At 45.4% G+C, this 15,137-nt stretch overlaps 1 protein-coding gene across 1 annotated transcript; it reads left to right on the top strand.

Moving 5' to 3' along the window:
* LOC120394533 (olfactory receptor 51G2-like) lies at positions 1 to 1,015 on the top strand. Its single transcript, XM_039518749.1, has one exon. The coding sequence runs from the start codon at positions 1 to 3 to the stop codon at positions 934 to 936; it is 936 nt and encodes a 311-aa protein (XP_039374683.1). The 3' UTR covers positions 937 to 1,015.
* Positions 1,016 to 15,137: the final 14,122 nt, after the last annotated feature.

The raw sequence follows: 15,137 nt of genomic DNA, 5'->3' as shown, positions 1-15,137 counted from the left end.
ATGTCAGCTGTAAATGACACCAAATTGAACTCTGCAGTGTTCCTTCTCACTGGGATACCTGGAAAGGAAAACGTCCATCTCTGGGTCTCTATCCCCTTCTGCTTAATGTATGTTATTTCCATAGTAGGAAATTCAGTCATTCTGTTCATTATAAAAACAGATCCAAGCCTCCATGAGCCCATGTACATTTTCCTCTCCATGTTGGCCATCACAGACCTTGGCTTATCGATATCCAGCATGCCAACGACACTGGGTATATTCTTGTTTAACTCTAGAGAGATCAGCCTCAATGCCTGTTTTGCCCAGCTGTTTTTCATCCACGTGCTTAAATGCATTGAATCCTCCATGCTCTTGTTGATGGCCTTTGACCGTTTCATCGCAATTCGTGACCCGCTGAGATATGCCTCCATCTTAACCCTGCCACGAATAGCCAAGTTGGGATTGGTGTGTGCGCTAAGAGGGGTGGCTCTAATACTCCCACTCCCTTTTCTCCTTCAACGGTTCCGATACTGTCGAGCTAATGTCCTCTCCCATTCCTACTGCCTAAACCAGGAGGTCATGAAGTTGGCTTGTTCGGATATCAGAGTAAACAGCATCTATGGCTTGTCTGTTTCAGTCTCTACAGTGTGGTTGGACTCACTGCTCATCTTCCTCTCTTATGTGATGATCCTCAAGACAGTGCTGAGCATCACCTCCCATGCAGAGTGTCTCAGGGCCCTGAACACCTGCGTCTCCCACCTCTGCGCCGTCCTGCTCTTCTACACACCAATGATCGGCCTGTCTGTGATACACAGATTGGGGGAGGGCTCTTCTCCCTTGCTTCAGATTCCCCTGGGCTATATCCATGTGCTCGTCCCGCCCGTGATGAACCCAATTGTGTACAGCGTGAAAAGCAAACACCTTCGTGCGAGGATAATCAGGGTGTTCGTCAAGTGAAAGTTCAGTTCATCATCCAGCTCCAGCGCTGACGACAAGGGAGACAAAAAATACAGGCCACCTATTCTATCATGGACCCTTAAATCAAAAACGACATGAGCTACTGATCTCCGCTATGTAGAGACAGGTTCCGACGGGGTCTAAGGCCTGGAGCAACCGAAGAGCAACTGGTGAGGGATGACAATGCACTCAGGGAAGGAGACCAAGGCAGGCAGCAGCGTTTAAAAAGTGACTTTGTGGAGAGCCAGGGGACAGGTGGTATGTTGGCACCTAAAGAGCCACATCAGTGTCTGCCCCAACCTCAGAATTCCTCTCGATACAGACAATAAAGAAAAGGGATGGGGATGTTGTTTCCCGTTACACCTGGCCTGTCGCTGTCCCCTCTGTGATTGAACATTCACAGGCTATGAAAAAGCTGCAGAGCTGTTCTTCTGGCACAATCCTGGCCCTTCCTGAGCTCTCTGGGTGCTGTGTGATCCATGGGGGCTGCACCAGCTGTGGACAGGAGCTATTCAAGGGACACGGACACTCACTCTTCCCCTACACCCTCAGCCAGATGTTTCTGACTGAGTCATGTCAGACAAATGATTAACCCAGGAGCCCCAGAAGAAGCCATTCAGGGAACCCCTCTACCCCCATTCATGGCTCTGCACACAGCACACCTCTGAGCCCGCTCCCCACCGAGGCAGAGCGGACCTGCATGTGTGAGTGAGGATATGACCCACAGGAGTCCTGGGAGGAGACTCAAGCCCAGGTTCACTCTTCCTACCCTACATTCGTGTTACTCCAGCAATGAAAAGGGGTGGAAATAGTCCTCAGCTCCCCAACAGAGGCACAGCCAGCTCCAATCCCAGCCCAGCCCATTCACTGCAGGGTGACCACCTTTTCAAAATCCAAAGAGGGACAGAGGCAGGAACCCCGCCCACTCCAGGCCAGAAGCCATAGCTGGGCCATGGTAAAAAATGCCTGCTGAGATAAAGCCACTCTGAGGAGCACCAGATCCTCCAGCTGTCCTGGGCAGGAGACTGGGGGGCCCAAGAGAAGCCCCCTGCCTGTGTCCCTGCCCCCCAGGATGCACCCCAGGGTTGTTGAAGAGTCTGGGGCTCCCCACAGCAGCCTGAGCTCCTGGGGTGACTCTTCCCACGGCCTGGCTGGTGGCCTGGCTGGGGGGAAGAGCCTCAGAGGAAGTGGAGGATTAGGGGGAAGGGCTTAGTGGGAAGAGATGGGACAGGGGGCGGGGACTCCGTGGAAAAGGAGCAGGGGTTGTGGCAAGCCTGCACCAATGTTCACCCCAAACAGGAGTTTGGTGGGGGGCTCCTGAGTAAAGGAGGAGGATGGGGACATAGGGTAGGAGACCTTGTGTTTTAGAGAAGACTGAATTAATGTGAACCCTCAAATTGGGCTCTTGTATTAAATATCCCAGGCTGAGAGTATGTCTTGAATGGACCTTACAGGGAAGGGCAGGGTGGCTGCAGGGCTACCTCAGTCCACAAGGGGGCACTCTGGGGTGGCTCCATCCACAGGGAGTTAGCAAGAGTGAGCTATGAACTTGAAAACCGTTACCACTGGGCAGAGTTTAGCTCAGCCCCTAGGCTGCTCTAAACCCCACTGAGGCAGGGGGAGAACAGGCCAGTGAATCAAACCCCTGTAACTGGCTCTTTGCCATCCCTGCTCTCTACATGGTAGCAGGGATCCCTGCTCTCTACATGGTAGCAGAGAATCCACCCGTACTTCTCACCACTCAGATGGCTGTAAGTCTGGCCCTGTTGTCTGGGCACTGCTCTGTGATTCAGGAGAGCAGGGTTTGATTCCTTTGCCAGGTGTAACCATGGGGGATCCATTGTCTGTCTCTGAGCCTCTGCACAGGTGGATAATAGCCCTGCCCTGCCTCACAGAAGTGGCGGGAGGATAAATACATACAAGGCACGGTGAGGGGTAGGTAGAAGAATTCTGAGGGGAGTGTTGGAGTGTCACAATGATACCGAGCCTTTCAGCACAGTCACCAGACCGGTGTTTGCAGCCATTGAGGCTGAATGGGTCTAATTTCCAAATAATGGAGCAACATCCACAGGGGACTCATCTTAGACTGGCTGGCTGGGAGAAAGCAGTCTGAGGGCAAAGGTCACCTCCACATCTTGGCCCTGTAACACGGACACGGCTGAGCACTACGGTGCCTGGGCCCAAGCTCACACTGCTTTCATTCAGCACAGGCTGCTTCCACAAGAAAGGGGCAAACAGATGGGAAGATGCTCTCAGAGACACAGGGAATCTAGGCTGGGTCCAAAGAAGGGGCATGGTCATGGGTGGGCCCAAATTGAGCAGAGCCCCCCAATCCAGTGGTTGCAAATCCTGACCGCAGATCAGTGTCCAGGTGTCCAGCCGTCTCTCTCCTGCCAGTTCCATGCGATGATGCCCTGCCCAAATGGGTTGTGCCTCGTGGGTGCCTGTCTGGCCCAATAGCAGATTAGCCACTGGGCTGGGTCAATGGGGCCACTCCAATCTGCTGCATGGGCCCAGCACTCCTGCGGAGAAGCAGGGTCCAAGCACGGGGGCTTGCCCTACTCCCCCCACTCAGCGCTCCTGCTGGGGAGTGGGTCAGGGTACAGGAAGAGTGTGGGGGCGTGGAGTGTGGGGGGGGCAAGACCCAGCACCTAGACCCACTCACAGGCAGGAGTGCCAGGCAGGGAAGTGGGGCAATCCCCCTGCCTGGACCCCACTAACCTGCAGGAGCACTCAGCAGGGCAAGGCCCCGTAACCCAAACGCACTGTCTGGTAGGAGTGGGAGCTGCGGTCTGGGTTGGGGAGGGAGCCTCAGTTGACCTGGCCCAGTCAGGGCCCCACAAATCCTAATCTGCCTCTGTGGGGGGAGGCAGCCCCCGCATCATTGCCTGCCCACCTGAAAGCTAGGCCCAGCCAGTTTTCCTGTTTAGCTACACCACTGGTCCCTGGAGAGCCTTGGCTTCCCAAAGAATGTAAGTTGGGCCAGTTCTGTTTCTCAATCTCTAGAGCAAAGCCCAAGTAACTTAGCCTGTAGTGACATGTGAGATAGATGAGTGTAGACGTGTGACAGCTGCCTGGTATTTTAAAATCATTTTCTCTAATGCTTTGTGCTGTTTGCTAATAAAGATACTAGTATAACGCTGGGAACAAGCACTCGAACGGAAGAGATGGAGGGGTCCGGTCAGACCTGCTCGGTGATAAGCGTTTAGCATAGATGGGGTGTTGTTCCCAGCTGGAATAGTGGGGCAATTAAGAATATAAGAACATATGAATGGCAATACTGAGTTAGACCAAAGGTCCTGTGATGGTGCACCCCATAAGGATCTATGGAAATATGCTTATGAATGTATATATATGACATAACTGGAATATGTTTTATGCTACATATGCCATGTAACCTATCTCTGTAAAGGTTATGATCTACTGAATCTATCCACCCTATTTGTATGCATGTGTCATTGTTGTATTCGAAGTTATGAATATTGCCTGTGTACTTGCTTGATTTCTAAGTAGCCTTAGTAAAGCATTTGGTCAGCTTCCTGAGAATGGAATGTGTAAATTAAGTGCTCAGTCAAGAAACACTGAAAGGACAATGAATCTTGGAAGGCTCCAATCCACATAAGACGTCTACCTGAGGCCATTCAGGGTAGCATGTAAACAATGGCTTCTGCCTGTAAAAACTGAATCATGCATTTTGTTCTATTTGTGAATGCAGGTTTTTGTACATAATTCTACATTTGTAAGTTCAGCAGCTCCCATTGGCCTGAAGCAGCGATCTGCGGCCAGTGGGAGCCATGATCGGCCGGACCTGCGGACCGGCAAGTAAATAAACCGGCCCGGCCCACCAGGGGGCTTTCCCTACACAAGTGGCGTCCCAAGTTTGGGAAACACTGTTTTAGAGGAAAAGGAACCCAGACTCCCCAGTATAACAGTGAAGAAGGATAAAGAATCAATTTCTAATGTGGAACCAGTAGAATCCAGTAATCATGACTCTCCCGGAACCATGGTAACAACTGTAAAAACCTTAGAAGCAATTGCAAAAATTGTAGGGACAATGAAAAAGGGAGATTCAGTGGCTGCCAATGGAGCACATTTGGAAACTGTAGTGAAACTCTTCCAGATAGATAAAGAGAATTTAATTAAACTTTTACCGTTAACTGTAAACAAAGCCTTCTGGAATATGTTGCCACCAGAATTTTGAAAAGGAGAAAAATCATTCAGAGACACTGCCACTGTTAGAAAAAAATATGCATCCAAGCCAGGCGGGACTTACTTTGGTAGCTAACATGAAGCAACGGGAAGGCAAATCACCACATTAATTTTATAACAGACTTTCTGCAGCCTGGATATCTAATAAAATGCCTGGAAAGGAAACAGAATCACAATATATTAATTTGCTTGTTAATCATTCTTTACCAGAAGCTTGGGGTAAAGGAATAGTGCATGTGAACCCCGGGAACACTCTGGCAGAAGTGCTGGACTTATTGTCTAAAACCTATAGCTATATTCAAACTCAAACCAAAAGAACTCACCCTCCAATAGCAGTTGTTCAAGGAGCCTCAGGTAAACCAGTAATTAAAGTAAAAGGCCCACAAACTGTTACACAAGAACAATCACCTGATCCAAAAGGGTTGGATAATAATATTAAGATCAACTCAAACCCAAGTGGAGCCACACCACAACGTCCCCAAATTCAAAATCCCAGATACTATAACCCTAGAAACATGAATGAAGGGATAGGGACACGTTCCATACCATCTTCACCAACTATAAGCAGGGAACAATTCATGTCTGATATGAACTGTTACCGCTCTCACCGGAGAAGCCCAATCTGTTGCCTCCCTAGTCCTGTAATGGAGATGATTATTAAAAAACTCCGTCACATAGGGGAAACATTAGATTCTCACAAGTGGAAAATACAAGAAATACAGAAACAAATTCATTCCATAATATTAAACAACCAACACACCCCAACTCAACCCATTCCAGTAGCAACTGAAGTGGCATCCTGGATTTCAAATCCACACATGGAGTGTGAGAATCAGGAAGCAAAGAAAAATGTAGACTCAGAGGAACAGAATGCGAAATGCCAAAAGGTCCCATGCAGAGTTGTTGCATCTTTAAGAAGAGATGTAAGCGGGGGACCCACCGTATCCGCAATGGTGAGGGGCCTCCATTTTTTGTTTATTATTAATACTGGCACCTCAATCTGAATAATTAATGATAAAAAATTAAAATCATCCCCTTTATCATCAGGACAATCCAGAGTGTTAGCAACATTTGCAAGTAACCAAATCACAGCTGTGTTATCAAACCCAATAGTGATAAAAATAGGGAACATGAAAAAAAACAACACATGTTTTTGCACCAGCAAATTTAAACAAACCCTGCAATTTATTGGAATAAATTTTCTGAGGAAACATGGAGGCATTATAGATTTAACCAGTCAGTTGCTCTGCATAACTACAGTACAGGCACTAAATAATCAACCTGTTGTCATTTACATTTGTAACATTGTTTCAACTGTAACAAAACCAGAAATCTATACCCTAGAAAACATTGCAGAAGGGAAAGCGGATGTGCAGGCATTAGTAACTAAGCATGTTGATGGTTTTGCTAAACATAAGCATACATTTGGAAAGATGAACGTGACTGTTAACATTTCAGGAGAAGATTTTCCGCCACAGTTCATCTATCTTCCATGGAAAAATGAAATGAATTCTGTCTAGTTTTCCAAACCATCTGCTTTATTGCCGTATGTAGATAACATTTGTTTATCTACAGAGGCTCAGGAGGAACATCTGGAGTGCCTGGATGAACTTCTACAAATCATTAAGGAAGCAGGACAAAAGTGTTATCCCCCAAAAAGGTGAAAGTAATAGTCCCCAAAGTGTATTTTTTAGGCATCACATTGTCTCAAGGAAGTGCCCAACAGAAGATGAATGCAGTTTGGGAATTGTCTATGCCCACTAACATAAATTCTTTACCTTCTTTTTTAGACTTAGCAGGAGACCATTGGGAATTCGTCCCTAACTTTGCTCACATTGGACGTCCACTCTACAATCTCTTGAAAAATGGAGTTGCCTGCGTTACTGCTTGCTTTAACTTGAATGCATTTACATGCTGGTCTGTCCAGACCCAAGCAACAGATCCCAGCAAACCATATCATCTAGAGGTATCTGGTATTCCTGAATCCAAGGGGTTGCGCTTGGGTGCTGGCAGCATATACCCACCTATGGTCAGAGAGAAGCTGTAAACTTGGGAGTTTAATACAAGCCTGGAGTGGCCAGTATTAGTTTTAGAGTTGTTGCAGGTCCTCACTTTCTGCATTTGAAGTGCCAGAGTGGGAATCAGCATTGACAGTGGTATTGGAACTGAACTCAAATTTGCCTATTAAATCTAAAAATTTGCAAATAACGGTATCTTGGGTACAAGAAAGAAGGAACCCAGACCAAAACCAATTTGGAATACCAGGCCTGTCAACTAAAATCTTCTTTAAATGGAATTGTCAACCAAACCAAAAACAATTTATATCTAAGACTTGGAATAAAGCTTTGTTTACTGCATGAACTAATAGTACAACTGTAACAATGCATAAGGTTCAAAATCATATGTCAGGTTTGTACAGACTGGGATTGCATATGGTATTAAAAATTGCTATTGTGGAAGGATTTCCCATTGAAGGTTCAGAAATGTGAAGAAAGGTATGTACACTATTTTCCAAAGAAATTAGGCAGCTAACTACTTCACCCAGTCACTCATAACAAATTTTACTAACACTTTAAAGAAACAGTAGGGAAACATATTATTCTTGTATATGATATTTAAAAAAATGAGCACATGGCTTATGTAAATTAGAGAAAAAATCTCTCCCTTATTGGATGAATCTAGTGCAGAAGGATGTAAAACATACATACCAGGGGAAGTTCACTCTTTGCCAATCAGTAATGAAATTCCATATGGATCATGGGAAAACAGAACCCAATGTCAAAGGTCAGTAAGAACTGAAACAATAATCATCTACAGTCTAAAGCATAAGAATAAGGAAAATATAAAGCCTTTATCCAAATTAAGATTTTGGATAAAATCAAAGTTATTAATAAATATTTCAAAGTAGAGGTACAGGCAATGATAATGAAAAATAACCATGATTCACCTAACTCAGTGGAATGTCCAGAATTGCAGAAAGGCCCTGTTAGTGGTCTCACTGCCACACCTATGGCAGGGGTATTAATCAACCAAGTAAAATTCATGCATATTCCTGTTCTGTTAATTTTATCTAAGTGGCAAACCATGAGAGGGCCAGCAGATTCTAACACCATCTAGGAAGATGCAAGTATGTCTGTAGGTATAACGGGGTGTTCATTATATTTATCTATAGAAATTGTATATGCTGTAATATTTATTGCTTTGTTGGTAACTTTAATAAAACTACAAAAAGATAGATGCTCTTGTAATTGTAGGTGTTATTTGCCTGTGGTTTCATGTGTTCCTATGAACTCTAAATCTAAAACAAACAGAGGTAACACTGTTAAACTCAAAACGGCCACCAGAGCCAAACGCACTGAAACATATTATTCATCAGGGCATGCAATGGCATGTGACCTCTGGAGTCTTTTAAAAATCAGCATCACATTAGCTATCTGCCAGTCATCTGGTACAGAGGATGATTTAAGTGATAGGTTACATACAACAATTAGTAGTTCTGCAATTTGATATTTGAGTTCCTTAAGAACTCTTGGGTGAATATCATCTGGTCCTGGTGACTTTCACTGTAATTGATCAGTTCTAAAACCTTGGTGACAGATGTCATAAACATATAGCTATGATAGCATAAAATCCTTCCTTTACTTGTAAGGGGTTAAGACGCTCAAATAACTTGTCAAGTATCAGAGGGGTAGCCGTGTTAGTCTGGATCTGTAAAAGCAGCAAAGAGTCCTGTGACACCTTATAGACTAACAGATGTTTTGGAGCATGAGCTGTGGGTGAATACCACTTCGTTGGATGCCCTTCTATTAAGAATGTGTATGGCCTTGCTTACCAGGCGTATGCATGAACAAGAGGTGGAGACCCTCTGAACTGTGCCTAGGGAAACCAGTGACTCTGCACAGCCTGTCACTGTTATTTCTGGCTGTCTGTGGTGTAGTCCTTTCCTTACAGCCGGGGCTTTGTAGTCCCGTGCAGAAGGAAACAGTGTTTCTGCCACTGACAGACTGTGTGGCCAGAAATGTCCACTCTCTAACCCTCAGTGTCTTTGTTTGTGGGTGCTCTGCTTGAGATATGGCCAACAGCGCCAACTCTTGGGATGTTAATGGGACTCTCACACTAGTTCCAATATTTTGTAAAGCCCCAACTTCTGGAATTCAGAGACTATGCAAGAATATCAGCTTTCAGCTTTCTTAAAAAAAGTTTCTTTAAAATGAGTTGTAGAAAAGGTAGAAAACCCAAAGCAGGTGAACCCAAAGGTTGAGAAACCAAATACAATTGAGAAAGAATCTCATATAAGTTTATTTTTAAATCTCAGTATTTTAAACCAATCTCATAATTTTTCAGGTTTGACTGTACTTGTTGAACAGGGCTTGGTGATACTGCATACCTAGCTCAAAAATCTCAAGGCCAACTAGCAAAAAAAAAAAAATTAACCGCGAGTTTTTTCAAAGTACATCAGAAGGTAAGCCTGCCAAACAATCAGTGGGGCCACGGGAAAATTGAGGTGCTAAAGGAGCACTCAGGAAGGTGGAGGATAGATGATTTTTGCCTTGGGCTTCATTGCAGAGGATGTGAGGAATATTCCCACACCTGTGCCATTCTGTACGTAGGTGTGACGGACATAAGGAATTGTCCCAGGTTGAGGTGTAATTAGAGGACATTTTGGAACAAACTGATAAATTAAAGAGTATTGAGTCATCAGGACCAGATGGGATTCACCCAAGTGTTCTGAAGAAACTCAAATACCAGATTCCAGAACTACTATCTGTGATATGTGACTTATCGCAAAATCAGCCTCTGTACCAGATGACTGGCAAATAGCTAATGTGATGCAGATGTTTTTAAAAGGCTTCAGAGGTGATCCTGGCAATACAGGACAGTCAGCCTAATTTCTGTACCACATAAGTTGGTTGAAACTATAGTAAAGAACAGAATGATCACATTAGATTAACACATTATGTTGGGAAGTGTCAACACAGCTTCTCCAAAGGAAATCATGATTCACCAATTTTTAGGTGACAAATCTGCAGAACTGTCCCAGATTGAGGTGTCATTAGAGGAGATTTTGGAAGAAAATTGATAAACTAAACAGTAAGAAGTTGCCAGGACCAGATGGTATTCACCCAAGAGTTCTGAAGGAACTCAAATGTGAAATTGCAGATCTACTAACTGTAGTCTGTAACCTATCACTTAAATTAGCTTCTGTACCAATGATTGGAGGACAGCTATTCTGAAGCCTTTTAAAAGGGGCTCCAGAGGTGACTGTGCTAATTACAGGCTGGTAAACCTGACTTCAGTGCCTGTCAAACTGGTTGAAACTATAGTAAAGAACAAAATGTCCGATACATAGATGAAAAATAATTTGTTGGTGAAGAGTCAACGTGGCTTTTGCAAAAGGAAATCATACCTCACCAGACCACTAGAATTCCTTGAGGGGGTCGATATTTGACCCGATTTCTCCCCGGCAGCCCACTTCCCCGCATTACAAAACCAGCAAGCAGGACAGGGAAGAGAGATTGCACAAGGCTCCATACATGAATGATCGAAGGGAAATTTCCACATAGAGAGCCTTGTGGAATCTCCCTTCCCTGGCATGCACCCTGGGTTTGTAATGCAGGGAAGGGGGTACCGGGGAGACATCTGGTCCTATATTATTTTTATTCTATTTTATGTTATTTCAGGAAGATTAGAGCTGTGACAGCATCATCATTACCATTTGCCACACCGATGTAGCCATGTGACTAATCAGAAACATATGGAACAGTGATGACAAGCCTGGATTCCAGGAGAAGAGCCTGCAGCAGGGATTGTGCTGCAGAACTGTTGGGTAGGATTACCTCATATCTCCTGGGATTTGGCCTCCTTTAGTTTGCCATAGGCCATGACGGGAGCAAAAGCTGGTGCACACTTAGCCAAGCAGCTGAGGTTCCCTGATCGCCAAATGGTCCCAAGGGAATGTGCAGACATGCTTCATAAAGACACTTCCCTCCCTATGTGAACAGATACTGCCTGCTGCCTGTGCAACCTCTCTGATGACTCCTTGTCCTTTAGGGTAAGACTCCTGGTATCGGCGGCTCCACGTCTAGCAGGAATTGGGTATGTTGGCAGGTTCTATCTTTAAAATATGAAATGAAGTATAAAGGCTGCAAGCCGTTTACATTGGCAGATGTTCAGCAGCAGCAGTGAACTCAGCTGGGCTGTCGAGGTGACTCAGTGACAGAGGCTGGAGGGCAGGCACAACTAGGTAGCTTGGGAACCCTCTCTACATCTGACCATGCTCCATGGTGGGTTATTCAAGCTACACAGAAATCTGAAAGTCAAAGTGAGCTCGGAATGTTAGAACCCTGATGTCTCGAGTCAGGATTTCTCAATCTGTCCCATTTCTAGAGGTGCCATGAGCTCTGGGCTCGATCCTGCCAGGGGCTGAGTGAGAGGAGACGCACACGGAATATCAGTGACTAGTTCCCAAATTGCCTCAAGTTTTATTGCTCCTGGGAATTTAATCTGCAAATACATTTTCATAGGTTTTAATTCCTGGTTTAATTGTGAACGCAGGAATTCAGAGCTGTATGGCTCTTTGGTAACAGGTCAGATGAGGCATATTTCTATCTTCTGATTGGCGGAAGCCTCCAGTATTTCTGCCCTGTAGATACCCCTCAGAGTTATTGGGCCACTGGCATCTCAGTCCCCAATCTGGTCTCTGAGGGCCAGATGTCAGGCCTCATAGCCTTTCCTCTCATGGGGTGTAATCTCGCGGTCCTCCCACCCTCAGACTGGGCCCTGGGCTACTGCACACTGCGGGTCAACTGTGCTTACCGAGCAGGTCCGAGTGGGTTCAGAAACTCTGGTTCTTCTCTCAAGGAAGCTGTTATTAGTGGTGAGATGAATGAGCAGCCAACATTATTGAACCAAAATATTGCTTAACCTGAACAGTAGGAATTAAGTGTAACATGGGAGAATAAGAGGGTTTAAAAAAAAGTCTGTACATTTCTCTGACCCCAAGCACTCCCTCTCTGATGAGCACCACCAAGGCAGACCAAAGGCTTTCAGACTTCCCCAGTGGTTTCTGTGACTGTCAGTCTGAAGAGCTTCTCAGCAACAGCTGTCCCAGCTCTGGACAGACTCCCAGCACTGGCAAAACAAGCTGTGTAACATGGCTGGAGCCCAGGAACAGGGAATTCCTGCTTGTAGTGCCAGTGTTTTCTCCTCAGCCTGCCTGAAGTGATGACTGAGAGATGACTTCCCTTCAGCTGTTGCTTCCCTTCCTGCTTATTTTCCAGCAGCCTGGTATTTAAATTAAGAAGAGCCATACTGGTTTCATCCAATACAGCCATCACATAAACATCAAAATAGTTAACCCAAGATAATCATAACTTAAACATGACAAGAACTGGGTTTAACATACACAATCTTTATGGCAGCTCAGTTCCATGCCTGTCCTAATCCCTTTCCCAGGTGCTATGGATTTTATGAATACAGGTCACAGGCAGTCAGGGAGCAACAGACTACTTCCATATGGGAAATGAAGTTCCACATGCATTTGACTTTTAAATGCACTCCCTGAAAACCTGCATCATGCCTGAATAACAGCTGCTGGGGTCACTCTGTACTAGAGAGTGAGAGCTCAGGGAATGGATATTTTCTATACTGACCCCAATGCCTGTTACCACTCCGATACAGGCTATAGACTGACAGAACAGAATCTGAGGAGAACCAGTCAGCTATTAACTCAGGGACAGAGGAGCTACTAGAGCTTAGTTTGCTGAGAAGTGATTGACTGAAGGGTGAGATGTGATCTTTTCAAGTTCTGAAGAAATCCAGATTACATACATGTAACCCTTCCGCCAGGTGGAGCCAGCAACAGCCAGGGCCGGGTTCTGTATCTAGGGGTTCCTTTTCAACAATACAACAAAGAAGAGCACCTGCCCAGTAACTTGGGAAATTACATACCCCTCCTCGGCACCTCTGGCAGGCTAGACTTCCCTACTCGCAAGCACGCAGTCTGAGTTTAGCAAAGAAAGTTTTAATGAGAGGAGAGAAGTCAACCTGACCTTAATTAGGGAAAATTCCACAAGTGGGATTCATAATCCTAAAACTATGACCAGGCCACCCACTCCAGAGTGCTTGAGGCAGTGGCTTCTGCTTCATGCTCTTCAACCAAAAGTTCCTTTACAATGCCCTTCTCTGCTACCTCACCTCACCCCACTCACTGTGGTCGTCCTTGGTCAGTGAGGACACAGGGCTGAGAGGCGCATCTGTGTGAGTTCCCCTTCCAGCCGGAGAATAAGTCACCTTGCTTGCTCTGTGATTTGAGCACCACCCCGTCAGCCACGGCTCCTCTCTAGTTGCCGCCCCTCCAGCCAATCGTTCTGCTCTGATCCATCCGGTCAACTGTCAGTTCCCTTCTGCTGCCACCTGCCTCGCTGCTGTGACCTCTGCAGGTCAGTCTGGTAGGTATTGTCAGCTTTTAGCAGGTTGAGCAAAAATGCTGTCCCGACACAAGTGATTTCAGATCTCATTTAAGTACTTAAAATAACAAAGGCTCCTAATAAAGCATATTCAGTTCTATTGTTGAACAATGGGCAGGAAAAGGTTAAACCGCAGTCGGGACCCATTGTGAGAGTCCATAACTGCTGCCTGGGACACCTATCCCCACCTCTCTTACTTTCACAGGGCTCTAGCATTTGACCCCCTAGCTTAACGATGTCTTTTCAGCTAAGGGTGATCCCCTCATTTGGGACAGGTTAAGCACGTTTCTGCTCCCTTTATTCATACAGTAAAGGCAACATTAATAACAGCATTTAACTAGCCCTGCATTCAGTATTAAAGTGATTTGTACACAAGCCAAAGCTCATCACTTTGAGAAACACTTCTCTATCTGCTGGACATCTGGGCAGAGTAGGTGTGTTCATGTAAGTGCAGTTTGCTCCTGAAGTCTCTCTTCCTCCGAGCTATCTGTCAGGGGAGAGTTCATTCAGACTCTGTTTACATACACTACATTTTAAGTCCAACTCTAACATGAGAAATCATCTCTGAAAGAAGGCGGGAGGGGAAAGAATGGGTTGACATGTGTGTACTAAAGTATGCATTCGATGAAGTGGGTATTCACCCACGAAAGCTCATGCTCCAATACGTCTGTTAGTCTATAAGGTGCCACAAGACTCTTTGCTGCTTTTACAGATCCAGACTAACACAGCTACCGCTCTGATACTTGACAGGTGTAAACGTTATGTCAAAACTTTTCATTGTAATACAAATATTACAAATCAAACTTTCATGACATGCATGTACATTGAAAGCCAGCAGCAGAGTTGCTCGAATCTGTACAGGAAGGAGCAGTGGTAACTTCACTGTTTAAAGGCTTTTGCTTTAATTTTATAAGTATTTCAGAAGTGCTCCACATACTGTTTGCAATGAGTTTGTGCTATTAACTCTTTGTTCAGTGAACAGTTGTATGATACCGTCCCCTGGTAACTGACCAAAAGCTGTTTGTAACACTCACATTCAGAGTCATGAACACAATCTCTCTGCAATACCTGTGCAAGACTTTCCAGAAAGTCCTGACAGACCAGAACCTCTGGTCAGTGTTTCGGCAAAGAGTAGAGCTGCGGTGCAGGAAAGGGCCCTGTAATAGTGGTTCTATGTAATTAACACCTATCACTTCTTACACGAGCATGGCTGAAGTAACTTGTACTTTTAATTGGATATTAGCGCAAACCTAGTGTTTGCACTATTCACCCATTTGTGACATCAATCCCTCCCTCACCCAACGGAAGTAACTGTGTGTGTTAGCTTGTAACTTGCCAGATATCCACAGACCCTTGTATGGGGAGAGGATGCAGGACTTGTGATGATGAAGAGAAGCCTGTGGATGATCAAACTCTCTGGACTCAGTCAACGCTGGCCAGGCAAAACACTTCAGCTTCTCTTGGAGGGATTCTTGGGTGTCACAGTGTATCACTGGGAGCGTTTGGTAAAGAAAAGTTAATAGA

Source organism: Mauremys reevesii, unplaced genomic scaffold (genome assembly GCF_016161935.1).
Source record: "Mauremys reevesii isolate NIE-2019 unplaced genomic scaffold, ASM1616193v1 Contig63, whole genome shotgun sequence".
NCBI classification, from domain to species: Eukaryota; Metazoa; Chordata; order Testudines; family Geoemydidae; genus Mauremys; species Mauremys reevesii.
The sequence above is the reverse complement of the archived record's forward strand: the minus strand, read 5'-3'. Positions and strand labels throughout refer to the sequence as shown.

Excerpts from the sequence above, each read along its gene's own strand:
- LOC120394533 (XM_039518749.1), top strand. The coding sequence starts at position 1 with ATGTCAGCTGTAAATGACACCAAATTGAACTCTGCAGTGTTCCTTCTC.